The sequence below is a fragment of the Amblyomma americanum genome, chromosome 10 (assembly GCF_052857255.1).
Source record: "Amblyomma americanum isolate KBUSLIRL-KWMA chromosome 10, ASM5285725v1, whole genome shotgun sequence".
NCBI classification, from domain to species: Eukaryota; Metazoa; Arthropoda; class Arachnida; order Ixodida; family Ixodidae; genus Amblyomma; species Amblyomma americanum.
In genome coordinates this window covers 49,908,464-49,933,022 of record NC_135506.1, presented here as the reverse complement: position 1 = coordinate 49,933,022, position 24,559 = coordinate 49,908,464, and the positions used below count along the sequence as shown (strand labels likewise).

Sequence of the window (24,559 nt, the reverse complement as noted above, 5' to 3'; positions counted from 1 at the left end):
CTCTCAACAGTACACCACCTGCAGTGGGACTGGGAATGGCTTTACTCAAAACAGAGAGATGCGGTACAGTTATCGATCTCACTTGCACGGCTGTTCCCTTCAGAACTTGATGCTGGCACGCACCATCGCAGTAACCGTCTCTATCTCGCGAAACTGTGCCATCGCTTGTGAGGCAACAACAACAACAACAACAACAACAACAGGACAACCGCAAAAGAAAGACGACGACACGAGCCTTTCCCTGCTCCTTCTGTGGTCGCCCTGTTCCGCGCCTTCTTCTGAAGATGAATAATGGACAACTCGTCATCTTGCTGCACTATCGGCAATTATGCCGATATCGACACCGGGTATACCGAGCAGCCTGTTATTTGGATTACACCTCTGACGCCTAGGTAACCCACCCATACACCAGAGTTGACTAGGTAATCGCTATGCTCTCGAATAATCTACTACCCGCCGCAGTGGCTTGGCTTTAAGCTGCTGATCGCAAGGTCGTGAGTTCAATCCCGGCCGCGGCGGCCGCGTTTCGACGCAGGCGAAACGCAAAAGGATGTTTTGTGATGTCAGCGCACGTTAAGAACCCCAGGAGGCCTAAACAAATCCGGGGCCCTTTACTACCGCGTACCCATAGCTCATGTGTCGCTTCGGGACATTAGACCCCCCGTTCACAATTCGCACTTCCCGAATAATCTACTACAAACAGTTACAATCACCAAATGGGGTATAGATTGGCGCGTGTTTAAAAAAAACACAGAACAGAACGTCAGGCGCATTAATAATGTCAGGTGTAATGGCCACAAGGTGAGTACGTCGTCACACAAAATTAGAGCACGTGGTTCTAAACATCGTTTAGGGACTAATGCTAAACGTCCATAGATTGTCAAAGGATTCCACCACAGCACCAGTTAACCTGCTGCGAACGCGTCCTCAACGATTGGAGAAGGTTAAATATTAAAATGATTTCTCGGTGATGCTTGTTCTTGGCTACGCAAATTCAACGCATTCGTATACACAAGTAAAAGAAGTCTGCGAGTCAAGACCTCCTTTGGACAGTGCTGCCATGGGCACAGAAGCCCCCATTCCACGTAGTCAGAGCGGTGAGTAGCTATTAGAAGGAGAGTCGGGCAAGGACAGGCATCCGTTCTCACCTATGCGCTGCTGGTCAATGATGTTTCGTCTATTGTCTGCCTGCCGCAAATCTAAACCAACCTGCCTACAGTCGCCATCTACCGGCGGAGACACGAAGCATCGTCACTTATTTGGTCCAGTCGACTTTAAAGCAACAGTTGTACGGAGTACCTTATTCGAGGTAAACGGTGTCGCCTTAAGCGTCCTAGTATGTCGTAAATAAAAACTCACGTTCATCTGCTGCTCAAAGGGGATGTTACCCATATGTGACTGGGATATCTGGAGAGGAGTGGACACTGCTGAATGTACCCCTGGCCACGAGATAAAGGTGTGCCTGGGAAACACCACCTAGAAAGTTTACAGCGGAGCGCCCTGCGTTCGACTTCAGTTTCGTACTCCTGTGGCCAGCGACTCTTTGCGGCTTTTGCATCTATCGCGACGTTGAAAGAGCAGCTGGAAGGACAGCATAATAATACAAAGGAAATTCGATAAATATTTTGCTACTTCCATAAAAACGAAATATTGCTTGGAGCGCGGAGCCCGACAGGAATGAAGGAGGTGGAATTAAGTAGCAAATTATGACCCACACAAAATAATAAAATTACAATATATTTACATATCTGGCCACATTAACTACCGCCGAAAAACGGACCTCGGAAAACGATACTTCAACGTTCAAACCAGCAATCTCACTCAAAGAGGGATAGCAAAGACATGGGAACGGTGAATGCAACGTGAAACACAGCCACCTGCACTGTCGCATATAAACGACGTGAACTGCAAATTTCGTAGCGCTGAATTGGAGAGCGCGAATAATCTTAAGCGCAGAGACGTCCGTATGGTGGTGGTGAAAACATATATTTGAAAATTGCAGAGAGGTTGCGTGGGTAGCAATCCCCAGTGGGCCGCTCCCCTTACGGCACTAGGTGAAGTCCCTTATTCAGGGACCCCATTGGTCTGGGCCGCCACTCGAGCTCGCTGAACTAGGGCTTGTTGGGCCGGTAGGTCCAGGCAGCTGAGCAGGGCCTCCTCCCAGTCCTCTCGGGTAGTGGAAGGGGTTAGGGGCGGAAGAGAAGGATTGTGTTGGCATGCCCAGACCATGTGGAACGTGTCAGCCACCTCCCCACAGAAAGAGCAGAGGCCAGAGAAAGAAGTGTCCAAATGTTTGAGCACTGCCGGGCACAGTAGAGTGTTAGTGAAAAGTCTAAGCAGTATTCTCTCGTCCGCTTTCCCTAGCCCCTTGAGAGGAGCCGGGTACTGACGGTGCGAGTCCCGGTAATAAGCGGAGATATCTTTGAAAGTTAACAGAGGATAGGAGTCCTGGTCAAGATCGGTAGGGTCTACGTCGGAGGCCCGGTTAGTGAGTGCGCGGGCGACCGAGTTGGCGGCCTCATTCCCTGGTAGGCCCTGGTGGCCTGGAGTCCAAATGAGAAATCGAGTCGTGGGGTCCTGACCCGAGCTGCTCTCCGTCGCCACGGCCAACAAGCTGGCCCGGGAATTCACCCTTAACTCAAGTAAGGGTCAACTTCCTCTCATTGGCCACGCAAGACGTCCGTATGATATCAGAGCACACGAGTCTCCGAAAACTCGAACTGAATTGCTGATACCGTATGAGAGTGGTCCCTACCAGGATAGCTGCTCGAGGCTGCAACCCGACGCCTCCTTTAGAATTGGTACTGACATTGACAACTGACATTGGCAATGAACAGCCGCTATGTTCTCGGTGAAGCTTTTGTAGAACGGCTCCGTTCCAAGCTACCTCTTGCCTACAGAAATATTCCCTGACTGGGAGGACGTGGCACTGTATACATGACATGTTCCTATTTTATTAGGGATATCCCTAAAAAATAGCATGCAGATGCTCAGCTCTGCCGTGTTTTTATCTATCGGCCCTCGACCAGGAGGCGAAGCGACCTGCAGAAAGCCGGATGTTAGGGATAAAGTTAATAGGCAGGAATACAGCAGCGGAGATTTTAAAAAAATGCTCGAGTTATTGATATACTTGTCGAAATGGAGGTTTATGAACGGACGTGATCGGATACGTAATGTCGAGAAGCGGACAGGTAAGCGCTGGTTTCCTATGGGGCATTCTTTCTATAAGTTCCTTCGGCTTTCTTTCGCGAGAAATGTTGCTTGATATGCAGTTTTTGCTATTTTGATTATCGCAATTCACTCTAAAGATTATCTCCACAGTTAAATGTACAGATTCTCTACTTTTGGTGAATCTAAAGTGTGCATAATGCTTCTCTTTATTACTTTTTATGTTTTTGTGAGATGTGTACTTTAACTCTGCTGTGTGAGAACTGCTGCCCTGCCTGTGCTTCAAGTATTTGCTGGGACAAGGGCCTGGTCAGGCGATCATTGTAATCACCTTCTGCCTCTGGCCCGAGATACTACTGCGATGTCAAAACGTCAATAAACAAACAAACAAACATACAAACAAATAGAGCGGACCACAAGAGAATGAAAACGCAGCATGGAACGGAAAAGAGTGGGCTGGGAAGAGGAGATTAGGAAATCTGCTGGGATACGGTGGCTAGACTAACTGGACAAGTGGCCGCGCGGCGGGCAAGGGACACGTCTAGCGGGAGATAACGGAAGTGGAGTTTGTCCTGCACTGTGCACCCGTAAGCAATTCGAGGAAGCAAACTTTATGCGCAAAAAGTTTCTGGTTATTTTTCGATTAAATTTGAGAATGAGTTTTTGTGTGTTATGCGCCAAAAGAACAAATATTTAGAAAAAAATCAACACAGTGCTTGCCATACATAGTTAAGGAGTAATCAATGAATTAATGCTCAAACTCGGTTCCCTGTCATACTGCTGACGACTGTACGCGGCCAGCCAGGGTGATGATGTCGAGCATACTGATGTCTCTGAAAGACAATATTGAGGAGTGAATTTCAATAAACTTGGCTGCCTGTAAAACTTTTAATGCGATTTTATTGTAATATATCCTACACTACAGCTAAGTTTTGATAACTCTTTCAGCTTCTTAGAAAAATTTTTCTTCACTTGTCGACAATGGCCCCCTGGCTGAAGATCAGTTACAAGTAGTGAGGCTTGCCGGTTTTGCCTAATGGAGGCTGTTTCTGTTATATATTGTCCATGTCGAAACGTATATTGTCGAAACAGCACAGCGAGCAAAGATGACCACTGGAAAAAATAACACAGAAGTCACCACAGAGGCTGACGGTCATTTCATTTGATAGTAATTCACCGAAGCACTTTTTTACTTTGCTTGACTCAATTATAAGTGTGCCATAGTGTCTCCGGGTTAAAAATGATGGCAGTCACCGCCTGTGGAGTCTTCTGGCTCTCTGTGTTTCCTTCCTGCGTTCACGTACGCTGCTTCTTGATTCATTCCTTAATTCTTACACCGTTTGTGTCTTTCCAGCCTGAGGTCAATCGTATATCGTTTCACTATTCAGCCGATTTTAGCCAGTTTCCCTCCGTAGTTCCGATGCGACAATCAAAGCCGTTTAGTGAATTTACAAAGCGCGTTGCGACCAACCAGGCTCTCTGTATTTAATTCACTAGACAATAAAATTAACGGAAGACACTTTGCTCAGAGTTGTTATATTCACGACCTCGGGCCATAGGGTCACACCTTTGTCGACACGGAAAGGAAACTTGAATAAAAGGCGTTCCTCAGCCGATTGTGGCACATACATAGCGTCTTATACAAGCGTGCTGCTATGCAGTATACCCGTATATAGAAATGGTTAAAAAGAACAAACTCTTAGACGACCGTGGTTTATCGTTTGAAAGCGTTAGCAGCCAAACGTTCTTTACAAGCGAGGCTGGCACACCAAAGTTCTTTATATCCTATACGGAACGCTTATGCTCGTCATATCCGAGGTCCAGACACGATTTTTTTTTAATATCCAACGGTGGCATACTTATAATCATTATATCTGAGACAACATATACATTTCTTCGTACGTTGTCGCTCGCGCGGTTACAATATGCATACAAGTACGAAAATTCTTTATATCCGAAGTTAACACACTAACGTTCGTTATATCCGAGGTGGGATTGTAAGGTTCGTTATATGCGAGGTTAACACACGAAAGGTCATTATATCGGAGGCGACATACTAACCTTCGTTACATCCTACCTAGTATACTATGTTCGTTCGTAGCTCGGTTGGCAGGTTCCACCTACCCACCGTGGCAGGTGAGGCACCTGCCATTGGCTACTGACAGACGGTGGTCCACATTACCGCTTGCACTGACTCCTCTCATGCTACACCTTAAATGTTTACTCCTCCTCATCCTCCTCCTTCTCTTTGCACCTGCAGCCCCACCTCGCTATCTCGTATGGAGGACACACAACTGTAGCTGTATTTCAAGCACTCCAGGTCCAGGCTCGTGCGGTTAACATTCTCTTAGGCCACCAGGTTAACGCTAACGTTTCAGGTTACGACACACGAGGTCAGGTCCGACGCCGCTTACCTCCGGGAAAATCCGTTCAGTAATCGCCGCGCAAAGGGCACTCCAGAATCGCTTCGTGTCGGCCGACTCTCCCTCCCACCTCCAGCCACCGCTCCTGGACAGGTGTCTTCGCCTCGGCGCTCCGGCGTCCAGCGGGGGAAGGGGTGAGGAAGGAGGCAGCAACCGGCGCCGCCTCCTCCTTGAGGAGCAGCAGCAGAGGAGCGTCTGCGGGCAGCGGCGGCCGGTCAAGGTCCTGGCACGTTATAAGCCTCCCGCGGTCCCGCGGGCCGCCGTCTCAGTGGAGCGCCGTGCGCCGACCGGTTCGCACCGCGCCTCCTCCGCCGAAGTCGTCCCGCTAACGCCGTCCGTCGACGCCACTCCTCGAACCCACCGGCACGACGCGCGCGCCGAAGAAGGGGTGTGTGTGTGTGGCTTCGCCGCGTGTTGCGCCTTCCTCGCCGCTGACAGCTCGGCGGCGGAGTCGTCACTGGCCCCACAGCTACCGTGTGGCTTCCTGGGCCGCATACTGCGCGGCCACCCGCAACCGTCATCACGATGATGATGACCTCCTCCTCTTTGATCCCGGTGCTCCTGGTGTTAGCGTCTTGCGCTGGATTGTCGACGGCGCAGCGCGGAGGTTCTCGCGGTTCGACGACGTCGTCTTCTTCTAACGTGCCTGTGCCTAGGGTGGATCGGAGCCTTATGGACTGGGCGCTGGAGCAGGGACTACTAACGTGAGTAGCCAGTAATGGTGGCGTCTTTCGTTTTTTTTTTGTTTTTGGTGGCGATCAGTTTTGATCCTGACGAGAACAGCCAAGTACTAAATTCACTTGAAGGTACCTCACCTGTCTACAGGTTGTGTTCCATCTCAGATTGCTCTCAGCTCCCAGACATTCCCAAGGCTGTGAGAACTCCAGCCGGAAAAAAAAAAAAGACTGTGCACTCCGGTTTTGACCTCTGAAGATATCAGGGAAGGAACGTGCCTGTGTGAAGAGTATGTTCCTTCCTTCCAGAAGCGGGAGAAATTGTTCAGAATCACGCTTAAACCGTGAGTTTCAATGGACTCGCACTGGGGGAGGCGTCTGAATATGCAGACAAAAAGACATCTCGAAGAAGTTATTCCTGCTAGTTCTTCGTATGAGCCGATTGCCATTCGACTTCTTCGAAATGTTTCTTCCGAATGGAAAATAACTGAGGGTCAGAAAAAATGCCTTCTACGGACTACTCTAGAGAGTGAGGTGACGATATGCTCTATAGAGACGTCAGGTAGGATTAAATGGGGCCCCGTTGAACCAGCTTCATTTATCTGCGAATGTAGATAAGCGAAACGAAAAGTGGGCGCGCCTTAAGTGAATCAAACACCCGTTTTTGCTTTCATTTGTACGCATAACTTCCGCAATAGCAATAAAAACTGAATACCACATTTATAAAACTTAAAAGATTGGATCAAGGCACAAATCTGCCAGATTTAAACGCTAATTACTTTGCGTATTGATTTTACGCCCGATCCAATATTTCGCATGCCTTCAAGTACTTCGTGCAACGAATTCTCGCCAGAAAACAAAAGCGAGCCAGACTCAATCGCTCCTGCCGACCGTGGGAGAGTGCGCCCCCAAACAGAAGGGTGACGACCCGTTGCCCTATCGGGAGAGTTTACGAGATAAGCACGCACACACACGCTATCTATCGCCCGGCCAAACGCTTTGCTGCCAGGTTTACTGAAGGATGGCGCGGGCTCTCAGTACAAGGACAACAGAGCACATGCATCTACACGCGCCCGCCCTTGGCACCCGCCTCGATGGCAAAGCGCAAAGAAATGAGCTTGCATCCTTCACCTCAGTGCATGTGCCGGAGGAAAAAAGCACAGCACGTGCTGTATAGGCTGTTGAGGCTCCGTTACACATCACGAGGAGACTGTCATTAACGCCCGTGCAAAAAGCTCAGTGCAGAGTGAGTTAATGAGGCGGCGGACAAACTTGGGGTAACCTTGGGGCGGCGTCGGTCACAGCCATAAACTATGCGTCATGAACGACGGCAATCGTGAAGTGCGTTTATTCGTTTTTTTTTTCTCGTCTTTTGGCATTTTTTGAAAGACGTAAAGCACTGAGAACATCAGCGTAGAGCAGAACGCACACCTTGACGCACGTTGTTGTCGTGTTTTTGAGACAGCAGTCCTCGTCAAGCGGTTTACCTCCGCGGGATGATCTCACTTTTCCGTTGCGTTGCTGATTTTCCACTGCTAGCTCACTTCTATTTACCTAAAGGTTTACCTGTTTACCTAAAGGTTTCCACTGCTAGCTCACTTTACCTGTTTAGGTAAAGGTTCCCGTATACCCTATACGCAACATCTACTAATGCCTAAGATTGCTCCTTGCTTCGCCCAGACGAAGACAAGTCCACTTGTCGAAACGTTGGCAAGCATCATAAGGTTTTCCCTCCCTTGTTGACTTTGGAAGAAGGTTTTGCACATTATTTCATCGGCATGATCATGTCAGGCACTCGCTTACACCAACTTCTTTTCACGCAAAACTTCTTGCAAATAAATTTCACCAAGCCTGTAACCTGTGTAAAATCATTGCCGAAACGTCTCATTTACTTGAATGGCACAGCTACAGTGCCCTTGGAACAAATGTCTGAACTGTTTGCAAGAAGCAGTTTTCTTAGTATTATGTTAAATAATCTAGCGGAAGTGGCACGGATAGCACCTGCTCCTGACAGTCCGCCCCTTGTCATGTCCTCTGGGATGCATGACTACGGCATGTCCTGCATTCTTGGGCAAAAATTTGGAAAATTGGAAAAAGGTAAAATGCCGGTGTAGAAATATTGAAGGTAGGGGGCCATTATTTCGCTTGTAGCGAAATCTTTCTTTTATAGTGTTTCCATCGCTATCATCGGGTAGTTAATAAGACTCCCATAGCAAACCACTAGGGATCGCTTTTGACGATAGGAAAAAAGGTTAATAGTTACAAAACGCAAGCTTGCCGACGGGAGATCTGCGGATATATAGTTATAGTGAAATGTTACAATATATGAAAAAAAAATTGCGCTCATGAACTTTTTCCCATTCAAAAATGCTTCTGTGCAGAATTGTTGGGTATGGTATTCTGGAAGTACGAGTACCGACTAAGTGGACATGTCCGTGGCAGTGGCGGCGTGAAGGAAGCTAGCCATTTTTTCTTCTGACGTCATCTCGGATGAAACTGCGCTTGCGATTGCGCCAGTATTAGTAGCGCAACGGCGAATATTGCAAAACTTTCGCTACAAATTCCTACAATTTATATCGAAAACTTTCTAAAGCAGAAATGGATGGCAATGTTTCATTTAAAGGCTGCGGTAGCTTCTACGCAACCATCCCGTACCGACCAGGCTGTGTCCTTTTGAGACTAGAGGATGCACGCTGCTTAAACCCACGTCCATTCAGAGGACACTTCCAGAATACGGGTCCCGATGGGGCATTGCAAGAGCTGCCACATCCTGATCCACACGACTCTCATATTGGCTCACATCTCCCCGAAAAACATTGCCCTCGTCCAGCATATGAACGCTGTCGTTTCCGCTCACGACATATTACGCCGACGGTGGCGCCATTGTCTTAGAGGCAGCGCCCCTTCGAACCATCGCTGTAAAATGAACAGAAAGTATATCTATACGCGATTTCACTGCTCGTTTCCCACTGTACGTGACGTCATCGCTTTCGCACTTGTTCCACCTACGACAACACCACTGTTCGCCCGCTGGCCTGCACTCGTGCAGCCTGCGTTCACCACGGTTACGAGCTATGGCTATAGACGTGTCGAACTGAGGGCTTCGCGGCATAACCGCCTTGACCGCCGCGGTCTATATGGTCTACCTAGAGCGCAGCACACGCCGCTCATCACGCACACCACCACGCGTGGTGCCTGCCAATCCAGCCCCCTTCTCCTCCAACTGCGTGACTGCCACACTGTGTAGCGGAGGCGGCACAGCCAATTTCGTCCGGCGCACGCGTGCCGCGACGCATATATGCATGTAATACAAAACGCCAGCGTCAACCTCCGCATCCTCTCGTCCCGCTTGTAGATCGTTTTCGCGGCGCAATATATTCGGGCGCCAACCATTACTGCGCATCTAACGCACACTCCTCCTATATTGCGGACAGCCTTGGCTTAAAGCTATGAGATACGCCGGGATAGAATGGAACTGAAGAATAAGCGCTGCGTTTCCAAGCGAGAAAGACCATTACTGAAGGGCATGCAGCGTCATCCGGGATTATACGTTTCTGTCGATACGCGCAACTGTGCATCGATCGGCGAAAAGGAAACCAGGAAGGTTTGGAACGGAAACAGAGCTTCCTTGCCTTCACTTCTAACACGCATCTGCAACTTCAAAAGGTCGCGTGGCCTGGCAGGAAATCTGGCAACCTTTAAAAGGACATTGAGGACCAGCTAAATCCGGCCTGCAGATCGATGAATGAACATATTTAAGGCCAAAATGATTATTTTCTCTGAAAACGTACCCCCAAATAAGCTGCACTCTAAACAAGAATACACGTGGGAGTAAAAAAAAAGAAGTAAGCTGTAAGGAAAGAGAAAAATTACAAACGGGTGTTGACACTGCAACCTGTTTGCACAACTTAATCTGCGCTAACGTCATAGAAGGTTCTCTGTTACACAGAAGGGAAAACGAAGGCTACGCGCCTGAATATTAAGGTCTTTTTTTTTTTCCTTTCGCAAACCCTCGAACAAAGAAGGTTGCACAAGGCATACGAGTGGAAAAAGTAACAGTGGAAAATTAAAGCGAAGCCAAGGCAAGGCCCTCGACATTATCACTTAATTGGAACCGCAGGCGAGCGAGGGGGGGGGGGGGGGGGGGAATTCACAATTATCTATAGCTCTTTATTTCTGGCCAACGAAACGTCTTTTTCTGCCATAAAATAGCCGACGAAGTCGCGCGAAAGTCAACTATTCGGTTTTGCTAAGCCCAAAAAGCGTATGAAGTTCTCCGCATAGTGTCTCCTAAAGAATGAGTTAAAGAAGGCTTTAATGACAACTATGATCGAGAGTACGAGAGAAGTAACGTTTATTTATTTATTTATTTATTTATTTATTTATTTATTTATTTAATTATTTATTTATTTATGCATTTATTTATTTACTTATTTGTACAAATATACTTCAGGGCAACTATTTCGGAGTTGATTTTTTTTTTCCCCCAAGCAGGAGTTCTGGCCCGTTACTCTACATTAGACTGACCACAGCAGTGGCCTAGTTGTTTGAGCACCAAACTCGCATGCGGGAGGTGCGGGGTTCGATACCCAACGCCGCCGGGCACCCACCGGTGACGCTATGGGTAAAAGCTTCCCCCTGGTTTTGTGCTCGGCTTATTTAGGGTGAATGGCTTCGGAAATGGGTCTTTGACCCCATCTTGAGTAAAACAAAAAAAAACTTGTGCCGTGGCGCTCTTTGGCCACAGATGCCCTTGCGCCATAAAAATTCATCATCATCATCATTATCGCTCTACATTAGACTAAAAGAGAAGAGACAGAAAAAAAAATCTGTAGGTAACGTAGATGGCAGGTGGCGAAGTCAAAATGCAGTTACTGCAACGTAATTTCCAAGACGGTGCACAAGTCCATGCACACATAGCTACAGCAGACATGTATCTTGCACGACATTCAAGAGTTTTTTAGGGTTTCGACAAACATTTTGCCTGCATTTCTCTCTCTCTCTCTCTCTCTCTCTCTCTCTCTCACACACACACACAGGCACACACGCGCACACACACACACACACACACACACACACACACACACACACACACACACACACACACACACACACACACACACACACACACACACACACACACACACACACACGTGTAGCTTGCACGAAGCTATCGAACACTGGAGATAATCCGCTCACGTACCCTATTATCGCATTCCCTCTCTAAGCCGCTCGCATTTCGCGCACGTGCCGGCACGCGATTAGAACTCGAAGAACGCGCAACTCTTTAGAGCGCGCTCCGGAGGCGATAACCTTGCGCGCGCCCGTAATAGATCGAACGTGAGTCGGATAATCGCCTACGCGCCGATTACGACGTTTCGAGCAAGCTCGTGCCTGCTTTGCGAGGAGCCTATTAACCCCCCTCCAGTCGGTTGCCCGCGTGCCCGCATCACCGCTAACGTCCCCCCCCCCCCCCACCCCCCGCCCCCCAGGCCCGGTCTGGGCGAAAAACTAATTCTCCTAGACGCTGTGGCTGCGTTTTTATGGAGGAAAAACGCTAAGGCGCCCGTGTGCTGTGCGATGTCAGTGCTCGTTAAAGATCCCCAGGTGGTCGAAATTATTCCGGAGCCCTCCATTACGGCACCTATTTCTTCCTTTCTTCTTTTACTCCCTCCTTTATCCCTTGCCTTACGGCGCAGTTCAGGTGTCCGCCGATATATGAGGCAGATACTGCGCCATTTCCTTTCACCAAAAAACCAATTATTATTATTATTATTAGATAATGCGCCTCACCACTTGATTCTCTTCCCAAGAGGAACAACAGTTGAAATTGCGTACTCGACGCTTGGACTCTCACCGAGCTGCAACTGATGCTCCTCCATTTCCTGTGTATAGCGGTGTCTAATGGAATCGGCTATTTCCGTGCTAGAACCTTATTTGAAACTGATCAAGGAAATACAAAACGCGTTGATATCATCTTGCTCACATGCGCATCGTGATGCGTGTCTTGGTGCGATAAAAGACAGCCTGTTTGTGGTACACCGTCTTAAAATCTTCACGCAAAGGATCCGCTACAGTTTATTTTGCCACCACCGGCACCCAGCCAAGGCCTCCCAGGCTCCACAGTTCGCGACTGGGAATATTTTCGTGTGTGGGTGTTTGTCGAACAGAAAATACAAGGGGGCTGTGGGAGACGTCGGATACGGCGGAGGGCTTCGATTTAATTTTGGCCTTGTGGGCTTCTTCAACAACATCGCACGGCACACGGATGTGTTTGTAGTTTCACCTTCTTCAGGGATTAGATCAGGTGACCTTTAGGCTTAGCAGCCGAAGGCCAAAGCCACTGAACTATAGGAAGATACATGAACGTGTACACTCGACATTTTAAGATATATCAGCGCTGAAATCACTTAAAATGACCGCATGTCTATGCAATGAGCTCAACTTCCTGCTCTTTTGTGTACACTTGTACATCGCTTTCGGCCTTATACGATCAAGGAGACGTCGGTTATCAGCTTTTTGAGCGTTATTGTATTGGTAGTTCTTTTTTTAATTTATGATTTAAACTCAGTGAGTCCCTTGGCAAAAAGCTAAATTTACGAGACTACGAACTATAATGTCGGCCCCAGCGGTGGCTCACTGTTTGTGGCGCTCGGCTGCTGATCCGAAAGACGCGGGTTCGATTCCGGCCGCGGCGGTCGAATTCCGATGGAGGAGAAATTGTAGAGGCTCATGTACTGTGCGATGTCAGTGAGTGCACGTTAAAGAATAATAATATTAATAATAATAATTGGTTTTGGGGGAAAGGAAATGGCGCAGTATCTGTCTCATATATCGTTGGACACCTGAACCGCGCCGTAAGGGAAGGGATAAAGGAGGGAGTGGAAGAGGAAAGGAAGAAAGAGGTGCCGTAGTGGAGGGCTCCGGAATAATTTCGACCACCTGGGGATCTTTGACGTGCACTGACATCGCATAGCACACGGGCGCCTTATCGTTTGTCCTCCATAAAAACGCAGCCGCCGCGGTCGGGCTCGAACCCGGGAACTCCGGATCAGTAGTCGAGCGCCCTAACCACTGAGCCACCGCTGGGGCCGACAGTATAGTTCGTAGTCTCGCAACTTTCGCTTTTTGCCAAGGTTGAAGAACCCCGGGTGGTCGAAATTTACCGGAGCCCTTCACTACGGCGTCCCTCATTGCCTGAGTCGTTTTTGGGGCGTTAAACGTCACAAACCAAACCTCACTTAACTGTCGAGTGCAACGGGGGAAAAATGAGGCGAGACCTCCTCTACTACCGTCTTTTAGTACGCGAAGAACTGCACATTAGATACCCCGTTCAACCGCAAAGCCCTTGTAAAGCCAGCTACTCTCCCCAGCAGACGATCTCGGCCTTTCACAACCAAGATGATGCCTCGGCTGACAACATCGCTACCCACGGAGACAGGCAGAGCCGCTGCAGGGCGACGCATCATTGCCTCGTCAACGCGCGAAGAGACGAAAGAAAAACCGCCCACAGGAGAAGCGGGAATAGATGGGCGAGGAAAAAAGAAGGAGAGAGGCACCGAACAAACAAACGAAAGACACGCGAGCCCTACAGGCAGCGCCTCAATCAATGAGCCCGCGATTGCGACAGAAGCTCAAAGCCTGTCGGCGGATCAATGAGTCTGTCGACACCGCCGCCGCTTCTTCTGCTTCTTCTGTACTGTTCCTTCCGAAGCTCGCTGTGGGGGAGATTCAAAACAGAGAAGCAGAGGCTATAGGGCAAGGAAACAAAAGCTGGAGAGAGCGCGCGGGTATTTGCCCGACGTTCCTTCGCAGACAGGCCGGGATGCATGGCAGGCGCTGTGCAGGGTTGTGCAACAGCGGCGGAGCGGCAGACACTAAAAGGCCATTGTGCCTTACCGGCCAAAGGGCGACAGACTCTCAGCGGCTACTGTTTTACCCGCTGCCGGCTTTAAGACGAACGCATTGTTTCCAGCAGCGAGAGTTTAAACGGCTTGGCTCGGCTTTATCGCCTTTGTGGCGTGTACGGAGCAGCAAACGAGGTGTCTGTGTGTGTGTGTTTGGAGGCGGAGCGGGAGGAAGCTTTGTTCAAACTCTCCGTTAAATCCTTTTTTCTTTTTGGTTTTTATATTTCTTTATTTCGGCATCGAGAGTTGATCTTGCGGTATAGCTCGACCCCACGCGCGAGTCATTCGTGGAGCTCGTCGAGTCTTGCATGCGTGAGTTTTGGGTGATGATGACCGCCGGTAGATGGCGTTCCGAGCCCTGCGTATTGCGGCTTCCCGTGGGATGCTTCGCAATTTAACCTCGCCGTCCATAGCCATTCGGGCATGACAGCACACAATGGGCACTACGGACCATCAGCGCCACCCGTTACAAAATGTTTGCACCATCGTTGCAATCAGCCGTTACTGGTGTCAGCATGCGCGGCTTATGGCTGTGCGCATCTGGGCACAGATGCGCACATCTAGAAGCAGCATGATGCGGACATTCAGAAGCCGCCTGCTGACGGCTGACGAGTCAGTAAAGGTCAAAGTATGAGGTGAAGATAATATCGGTTAATATCAGATAATATGAGTAATAAAATCAGTTGACTATGAATCATACACTGATATATAAAAGCCTGGAGTGAGTGAGTGAGTAAGTGAGTGAGTGAGTGAGTGAGTGAGTGAGTGAGTGAGTGAGTGAGTGAGTGAGTGAGTGAGTGAGTGAGTGAGAGTAACCGACGTCTCATAGCTACTCTCAGGCCCATCCGACCAACCAAGACGGTCAGCTGATGCCAGTTGGTGGACATAGCCAGGTGGTGGTCTACCCACCATCCCGCCACCAGGGCCGCACGACTGACCTCAATACGGATGTCAGATTCTGAGAAACACCCATCCACATCCTTCATTACGATTCGCACCTTCGTTAACAACGGTCTCCAATTCCAAACGGTTAATGTTTGTTTTTGGTTGTGAAATAAGTCTCAATGCCAACGGCGCGTCTAGACCAGAAAAAGGGCCTTGTACGGCCATCCTTGCTTAACAAAAGTGTCAATAATAATAAAACGGCTTTTGTCCGGGCAATGTGGTTCGCCTGTGCCACAAAACGAGACGGTCGTTGACGCATGGTGAAAGTAGACATTCATTTCTACTTTCGACGGGGCCATCAGACAGCGAGTTAGCCCGATAGTAGAGGGGCCCCTGCCTGCCCTGCTAATGTATCGCTGGCGTAAAGTGATCCATCATAGAGCAGAAAAAAGAGAGGACCTAGGGGCGAAAACATTTTTTGGGAAATAAACAAAGAGATGGAAAGGGGTAGGACGGCCATCAATCTGTTCCAAACAGGCGCCCAGCAAAACGGAGGACGCTGGCAGGCAACGAGGGGCGGTGCCGGAGACGCCGGCGGTCGGGTGGGCGTCCGAGACCTTCCCGCGGGGAACGAGCAAGGTTTTTTTTTTCTTTCTTTCACTGCGAGCCGCCGTTTTTACATCGTCGTCCGGGCACACGGACGCCCACGTATCCAGCAGCAAGGCGCCAATTCCGACACACAGGAGATTTCCAAATTCGCCTCTCCTTGTTCGTGTGTGCGCGGTGTGTTAGCATGGCGTGCCTGAGTGTGTTTGTGTGAGTGCGTGTGGCTGCGCGTGCGTGCGTTTTGTGTGTGTGTACTACGCTTCGTTTTGCGAACCCGTTTTGGCGCGCATCTCCTCGTTTTCAAAAGGAATGCGCTATCCGGCTGCCTCAGAGGATGCAAATAAATGAAGATAAAAGATACGTCTTGGCCTCTTAAGGCTGAAGCTAGGGGATAAAAGTGGCGCAAGGGTTCGCCCTTGGGGAGTAATTGCGCTTGCACACCCATTTATACTCCCTCAGAAACTAAATGCAAAAAGATAACCGACGCACTTAGCTTCCTCATGAAGCCTCAGTGCTAGACTTAGTAACACTTTCCGCGTGATTGGCTCATAGTGCATGCACTATCGAGCGCAAATTAAATGCGGAGAGGAAAATTCAGAAACGAGTGCAAAATCACGACAGATAGCGAGCGAAAGCAATTTAAAATGTAATCAGTGACAAGGAACCTTTTTGCGAATTAAGACTGGTGCCAATCTTGCCCCGACACAATTTGGCGGTGGGCACACTGTTCGGCGAGCTGTTGCTAAAACGGAGACCGGAAGAAGCACGACTCCTCTATTGATTTTATTCTATTCCTTTTAGTATACCTTGTCACCATCTCCGCCGATTGGTCGATCGTAAAGACCAAGAGATGTGCGATTTCCCCGCAGCCATGAAAATGTAGAAGAGAAATGAATTGGAGCCACGTTTTAAAAATATTCTTTTTTCTGATCGCTTTCTTTCTTGCCTGTGACACAACAACTGACGAAAGAATTTGGCTGCTGGCTACACCAACCCTCACGTCGCGGCCGCAGCTGCCAATGATCGATACAGGGACCAAATAATTAATCCGAGAATTAATCGCGACAAAATACGGCCCTGGAATCGATTTGAAATAGAACCGAACAAGATTCGGGCTCTTATATCCTGCTCCTGCAATTCTTATCCTCCTTCCCGCGCCCACTGCACCACAGTCCGCGCATACCTCAGAGCAGCTCAAGTCCTGGCTCCTTGGCCATATACAGGCGGCATATACAGACGTCATATACAGGCGGCCATCACCTCGGCTGACATCAGCAACTGCGGGCGTGTCCTGTCATCACCCACGCGACCACTAACGCAGCAGATGACATGCATACATGCATCGCCCCGTGCAAGAGTCGGCGAGCATCCCAGGCAGTGCATCTGAGTGTGCAGTGTAGCGGCGCGTAGGGGAATCCCGCATTCGCGCTTCCACCACATATCTGCAGCTGTCCGCGGCAGACGAGGAGGAGGTGGGAGCACGGGTTGCGGGCTGCAGGAGCCACCGTGTAAGAAATACATACGTACAAAGACGGAGGAAAAAGGAGGTGGTTGGGGGGAGGGGGGGGGGGGGGGTAATTTATGGATGCGGCGGTGGCTTTCGCGAAGCAGGAAAGCGACAGGAATCGCGTCACGGCTTCGTCTCCTGCACCGCGCCTCGCGATGCGGGCGGAGTCGTCGGCTGCGCTAACGCTCGGCTGCGCTGCTCACGACATTGAAAACGGGAGGTGCCGCCGCTACATTTCACGCGGAGCCCGAGTCAAGTATGCGGTGGTCCTCGGACGTGCGCGAAATGAAATTGGAGCAAGCCGCGCCGGGTCGCGTGGCTGCTATAGTTTCTGGGTTTAACGCCCGAAAAATGGCTCCCGAATTGGGCGCTAACCGAGTTGGCTTTAAACGAGGGCTGCATCTGCTTTTACAGCAGAAGCAGCAGCAGCAGGAGATGAAGCAAGGGCGGCTCAGTGGCTATTTGCCTTCCTACTGCTCATTTTGAAGAGGCGAGTTGATCGCTCTTCTTCTGAATGTAATGGAAACATTTTCGCGAAGGCTTAACACCAGAGGTGTCTGTGCTTGCACAGAAGCGAGACCACCCGCGTAGCCATTTTTCGGACGTGTAAACCAGGCTAAACCACAGGGTGAGCTTTCGGGTAGAGGCGTGATTTTTGTTGGAAACTAAGTCGGGATCGCCTGCCGTGTCTGTCAAAAATAGCACCACTTTTCTCGACTTATTTGCGGCTGAGATTATATATAGGCGCAAAAAAACAAACCTCCTTGAAAAATTGAAATAACCGTGTCACTGACCTAATAGGTGGCGCTTTTAACCGCCATTTAGGGTTAAAGAAACAGAGAGCGCTATGTGGAAAACAGGGATGCTGACGAAATCGGCACTGAGAACACACAGGATCTTTAAGCGGGAAATTGCCAAAGAAAATATCTATGATAACTGTAGGGGAAGCTCTTTGTTGTTTGAGGCCAGGACGGGATTTTAGCGGACTAAGGCATATAGAGTCAGGTACCAGGAGATAGACACTTTGTGCGTTGCGTGCGGAGAGGAGGAGGAAACGGCTGAACACTTGGTACTTTTCTGTAAAGGGCTTCACCCTACAGTGGAAAGCAGCGGGGCTGACTTATCCAAGGCATTGGGGTTTAGGGATAGTGAAGGGAAAGTGGATTTTAAGAGGTTAGAAGTAACCAAGCGAAGGTTATCTGATTGGTGGCTAAAGTCAAGACAAGAGTAAAATTTCACAAGTCATGGCTAGGTGGCTTGAGCCACCGCCCGATTGAAAGGGTTCAGCCGTATCCATCTGCCGCAGAAACGCGTGCCAACAGTGGTTGAAGCGTTGATTTGCTGCACGAAATTTCTGGCCTTCAGGTATCGAGCTATCGTTATCTTGGTTTAGTTGAAATGACTGCCTAATTAGCTGATTTCATAAGGAAATCATGCATGCTATGCTACAGCTTAAGTAATAGTCTGGCTGACCGCAAGTGGGCAGCAAAGAATCAGCGGCGAAGGGACGCCACTGAAATGCTGATAGAAACCGCATTAAACACTTACTCTAAACGCACCCGCATTGTCAGCACTACAGATTGGCTGGTAGAAAGAGCAGTCAGAGTACCGTCGTTTCAGCGTTGCGTTGTCGTGTCAGCACACCGGCACCGTCTAACCAGACTGACAGCTGAGGCTACAACGACAGCAAACCTACTTCGTTAGCACTTCGCATCTTTCCTTACCTCAGCAGTAATTACCTTAAAATCGACATAGTGTGTTTACGGCTGGGGCCATTTGGCAGTGAGAGGCGTATATCGACAACTCCAGTCCGCCTGTTTCAGAAAAACCATTTGTTTAATGTCTGCGCTTGCGTGTGCCTTGCCTGCCTTACACTTCGCGATATATACGTACCCGAAAACGTAATGCACCATATGAGCTGATTCTCAACCCTTCTGAGTGCAGACGGTGCACTGGCTTTGAATCCTCGCAGTTCACCGCTACACCCTGAATATTTCTGCTCGCTCTGCAGATTATGCCGTCGTCATGTGGCGCAAGACGCGCAACTCGCGGGGTTTTTGATCCTCTTTCCAATCCATGCATGAATAGGCTTGGCGCGAAAGTGTAGAGGCCCTGCTTACACGCCTACACGGCCGCATCTTTAAGTCACGCGTGTCTTGTGTGCGAAATGCCGAAGAGCCATATCGCAATGCACTGTCAAAGTACGCCTCCATACATAGTCTCTCTGAGTCCGGAGCCAGGCCTTTTCGGTACACTTCCAGCGCCTTGCTGTATACAACTCTGATCCACGTACAGTGCATGCACAACGTGGTATATGCGTGCAAAGCGCACTGTCATGCGCGCGTGCAGCCGCATTGCTTTTCCTGATGGCTGCGCCCAGAACACTGCTCGCTCGCGCCTCTCCAAGTCGTATACTTCACTTTTTTTTCATTTTGCTGTTGTTGTCTCATTTGCCTTCTTTTTTTGTTGTTGTTGTTGCGTTCGTCGCGTACTCAACCAGAATGCCGAGCGCTACTCGAGTCGTTACTCTTGGCGCCCGCGAAACCATTACGCTATGCATAAGCGAGAGTCCGATGTGCGGGCGTTGTCACCTTGGGCGGGTCTCGCCTGTGACGAGCAAAGTCGCATAGACGCTGGAAAGAGGCTCGAAAGAAACCGAACGTGGTGCAATGTGGAGGAGGAGCCGCAGTCGAGGTGGTGGCAATCACAGAGTCGGAGACCCTCGGGAATTACTTTTGTTTTAAGCCGTCGAAGTCTTTAGCGGTCTCTTTTATTTTGAGGATGTTTCTTTGAACGCAGGGAGATGATGAGTGCCGAGGCAATGACAGGTCTTGGAAGTCTCTATCTAAGCAAGGGTTCAGCGTTGCTCGAAGTTTCTACGGGGTAAACTGAGCGAGCTTTTTACCGGGCACAACGCATGCACGGGGGTTTGGGTGCGGTTGTTTCTGTTTTGCTGGGGAATCGACCGGGTTGCCTCAATTAAGAGCTTTACCAACGAGAGATTATCCAAGAAAGCAAAAAGTGAGCTCTCCTGAGAGTACGCTGTCGGGGTACGTGCTGAGGCAGGCAGTAATGACCAACATATTCGCACGTCGCCAGACGAATGAACGATGAGGCAACATTTCTCGTTCATTTCATTACGTCGGGGCCAAATAATCCTGGTAATGTCGCGCCACAAGTCTTGGAAGTTGCCGAGTTCGCACCGGGTAGCGATCGTCTTCCGTCGTGGCGCACAAAATTATCTCCACCTGCTGTATACAGTGGTCTTGTTGGATGCACTTATTTTGATCACGTTGAAATTAGTTCCCATATCGCGCCAGTCCAGATTTTTTGTTTTTTCTCCAGTAACAAAACTACAGCAGCTATAACAGCTCTTATGACTGCCAGCTGTAACGTCTAGGTATAGAAGCTATCACTTTAATGAAAACTGCATGTCAGTGCACGTTAAAGATCCCCAAGTGGTCGAAATTATTCCGGATCCTTCCACTACGGCACATCTTTCTTCGGTTCTTCTTTAACTCACTCCTTTATCCCTTCCCTTACGGTGCGGTTCAGGTGTCCGCGAGATGCGATACAGATACTGCGCCATTTCCTTTCCCCAAAAAGCAATTTTCATATTTTTGCTAATCAAACGGACAGACTTCGGTAGAATTCGTTGGAAAGTACGCAGCAGAGTTTTATGGCAAGTACGTTCAAGTACCTTTCAGTCTGCACCACGCGTAGCTTGCGAAGCCCATTATTGCAGCGATGACAGCATGATTAAGCATTCTTGTCCATACACTGTCTACACGGACGCCCATCGCCAGCGAGCGCACTCGGCTTTAAGGAACGTCTGCGCCGGTGCCTAAACGAGCCGCTGTCGAGCTGCGCGATGCTCTGCTGAGGAGGAAAGTTCAGCGCGGTCACCCTCGACCCAGATTAGATCCCCCCCCCCCCCCCCCCCCCCCAATCTATGCCGGTAGCGGCGGCATCTTCTTGACACGAACGTCTTCACTCTCTCTGTCTGATGCTCCTTCTGGGTGGGGCGGTTTTTTTTCCCCCTCTTTTTATTTACGGCGAAAGCTGTACGAGGCAAATGTAGGGTGTATTCTCCGGGTTAAATGAAATAGGCCTCACCGTACGGTCACCGCTGTAAAAAAGCGTAGTGAGCCGTAAACGATCTATAACCGGAAAGGAGTAAAAAGGGAGTAAATTGTCCTCTAGCGCCTTTAGGGCGAACGGGGATGCCGTATAATGGAGCGCTCCGGATTAATTTCGGCCACTTGGGATTATTCAACGTGCACTGAAATATCTCACAGCAGACGCGTGCCTCTTTTTGCGTTTCATCTCCATTGCAATTCGACCGCAGCTGCCAGGATTCGATCCTACAACCCTGGGTAGCAGCCGAACGCCAGATCCACTAATCAAACGCAGCGGGTGGGGGCTAGCTAATATAGGCGCATCGTCATTGTCATCAACATTCGTTTACCGTTATGTATCCCTTGAAGGGCAGTACATAAGGGGCGAGGAGAAGCAAATAAATGTTCAGCGTCCGCTCTCTTTCTATCACACACACACACACACACGCACACACACACACACGCACGCGCACACACACACACACACACACACACGCACGCACGCACAGACGCGCGCACACACACACACACACACACACACACACACACACACACACACACACACACACACACACACACACACACACACACACACACACACACACACACACACACACACACACACACACACACACACACACACACACACACACACACAGAGAGATAAAGCCAAAAAGTAAAACGAATAAGATGCAATACGCACATCACGCTCACTTCTCGATGCCAGGAGACGGCGAAAATGTGTGGAAGTCTTTTTTTTTATCAATAACTGCTCTGAATATGGGTCTACCTGCGAGATAGACAGCACAGACTTCACTATCATACTACGTCGTAAATGAAGGCACCTGCACTCATCGGCTCGACGATGTTCATTGCCTGCAGGCGGGCCTGAAATTCGTGCCCTATTCCTTCGCTCAGTTTTTCACGCTTAAAGCTGTTAACCAACCGGCCCTATAATAAGCGCTGTTCTTCCAATTTACGCGGGCTTAAATCCGACACGCGAGTCGGCACGCACTCGCGTAGCCCTTGGGCCTTGGGCAAAGTCAACGCCGGCTGGGTAAATGGCATCCCACAGGCGGTAGCAGGGGACCACGTGTATGCAGTCGTATGCAGAAAGGCGTTCTACTACAGCTGTAGGCCTTGTCTTCAATCGTCGCGGTGCGCACGGGCTCTACGGAGAACAGGCAGGGCGCCAAACACGGCCCGTTAGCGTCCCCTTATTATAGCTGAGCGGCGATGGATTGCAGAAGCGTTCCTGCTTCTGCTTGGAAGCGGGCCCATGGCACTGCTTCGTGCCGTGCGGAACAGCCGTGCGGAACACTAAGGCAAAGTGAAGTGGCACCGCACTCGAATGGAGCGCTGTCGTGATGAAGACGTCGTGAAACGCCACATGGAGACCCGGCTTGCTCTCGTGCAACGATGTTTTCCCAGAAAATAATTGTTTTTTTTTTTTTGGGGGGGGGGGGGGGGGAAGGAAATGGCGCAGTGTCTGTCTCATATATCGTTGGACACCTGAACCGCGCCGTGAGGGAAGGGATAAAGGATGGAGTGAAAGAAGAAAGGAAGAAAGGGGCGCCGTAGTGGCGGGCTCCGGAATAATTTCGACCACCTGGGGATCTTTAACGTGCACTGACATCGCACAGCACACGGGCCTCTAGAATTTCGCCTCCATCGAAATGCGGCCGCCGCGGCCGGGATCGAACCCGCGTCTTTCGGGTCAGCAGCCGAGCACCATAACACAACCTCTGAGCCACCGCCGCGGCGCCATTTTTGTTTTCAGCAGACAAGGGAAAGAAGGGCTCTTTATGACATAAATGACGGAAGCCAACAGTTACCGAAACCAAGGAGCATGGGGGATGCATTTTTTAAAATAAATTTTGTAGTTTTTACTAATGGGTGGTTAATAAAAGCAGAAGACAAAACTATCATATTCCGCCGGTGGGATCTGAACACACGACCTCCGAGCTTCGTTGTCCGGTGCTCTACCAACTGAGCTACGGCGGCGGTGTTTGCGCGTTCCCCTCTTAGCTCAATGTAGACGCGTGTGTAATAAAGTTGTGCAGTTGCTTCCATTTGACAACAATTTTCTCAGGGGTCAATGATATCGATCTCGCTGTCGCTGTCGGCACAGTTTTTTTTGTCGTTATCGTGCTCATTGCAGAGGCATTGTATTTGTGCAGTTTACTTTATTGGCCACTTACTGTTGCATCAATGTCCTTCTGTTTCCCTAACCTAATGAGCTCGTTGATCCATTTCATGTATTTGTCCTCTCCTGCTTGCACACATTGTCTGTGCAGCATTCCACATCATACCCAGCAATTCTGGGCGAAAGCATTTTTGAATGGGAAATAGTTATTCGACTGTATTTCTTTCTTTTTGTTCACATATATTGTCAGATTTTCCTGCAACGATCAATATATTTGGACATCTACCGTCGACAGGCTGGCGTTTTTCTGCTATTAACGTTTTTGCTATCGTCAAAAGCGTTAATAGCGTTAATACCATTGGTTTTTTATGGCAGTGTTAACTGCGTGATGCGATCGATGAAAACACTTTAAAAGTTGCACATCGTTGCTACAGATCGAAAAAATGGACCATTATCCTCAATGTGTCCATGAGACTACTTTACAGCTTTCCAATATTCAAAATATTTGTCCATGAATGTTGGACATAGCCGATAACAAGCATTCACATCCAGTAGTTTCGCGGTTTACGGTTTATGATGGTTTAACGTCCCAGAGCGACTCAGGCTATGAGGGACGCCGTAGTGAAGGGCTCCGGAAATTTCGACTACCTGGGGTTCTTTTACGTGCACTGACATCGCACAGCACACGGGCCTCTATAATTTCGCCTCCATCGAAATTCGACCGCCGCGGCCGGGATCGAACCCGTGTCTCTCGGGTAAGTAGCCGAGCGCCATAACCACTCAGCCACCGCGGCGGCCCCCGTGGTTTCAGGATTGCTATTTTAGCAGCAGGTATATTCTCTTCTCAACTCTCTACGCTTACCTGCGCGGTTATTAAAATATCACTGCCCCTGTCTTGGGACATTCAGGTTTGTTAAGCGTAGAAAAGAGCCCACGAATCGCTGTTGCCCCGTGGGTTCTCATAGCAAGCGCAGAGACACTTAAATACACTGTAATATGCACCCAGTGCAATGAGCACATTTCGCGAGCGACGACAACTCTATACGACTTCGCTGACACAGAACATGCCTACGTACGCACCTTACTGTAGTAGCTGGCGAACGAACTGAAGTTTCTTGCTCATAC

The 24,559-nt window shown here is 49.4% G+C and overlaps 2 protein-coding genes across 2 annotated transcripts in view; one reads left to right on the top strand and one right to left on the bottom strand.

Moving 5' to 3' along the window:
- The window catches only part of LOC144107669 (major facilitator superfamily domain-containing protein 4A-like), a 422,352-nt gene that overhangs the window by 97,673 nt on the left and 300,120 nt on the right, over positions 1 to 24,559 (bottom strand). The gene's annotated exons all lie outside the window — the stretch shown is intronic.
- The window catches only part of LOC144107668 (uncharacterized), an 89,839-nt gene continuing 71,123 nt past the window's right edge, over positions 5,844 to 24,559 (top strand). The window contains exon 1 of the mRNA XM_077640783.1: positions 5,844 to 6,295. Within this exon, the coding sequence (XP_077496909.1) occupies positions 6,117 to 6,295 (179 nt within the window). The 5' untranslated portion in view covers positions 5,844 to 6,116. The remainder of the gene's footprint in view (positions 6,296 to 24,559) is intronic.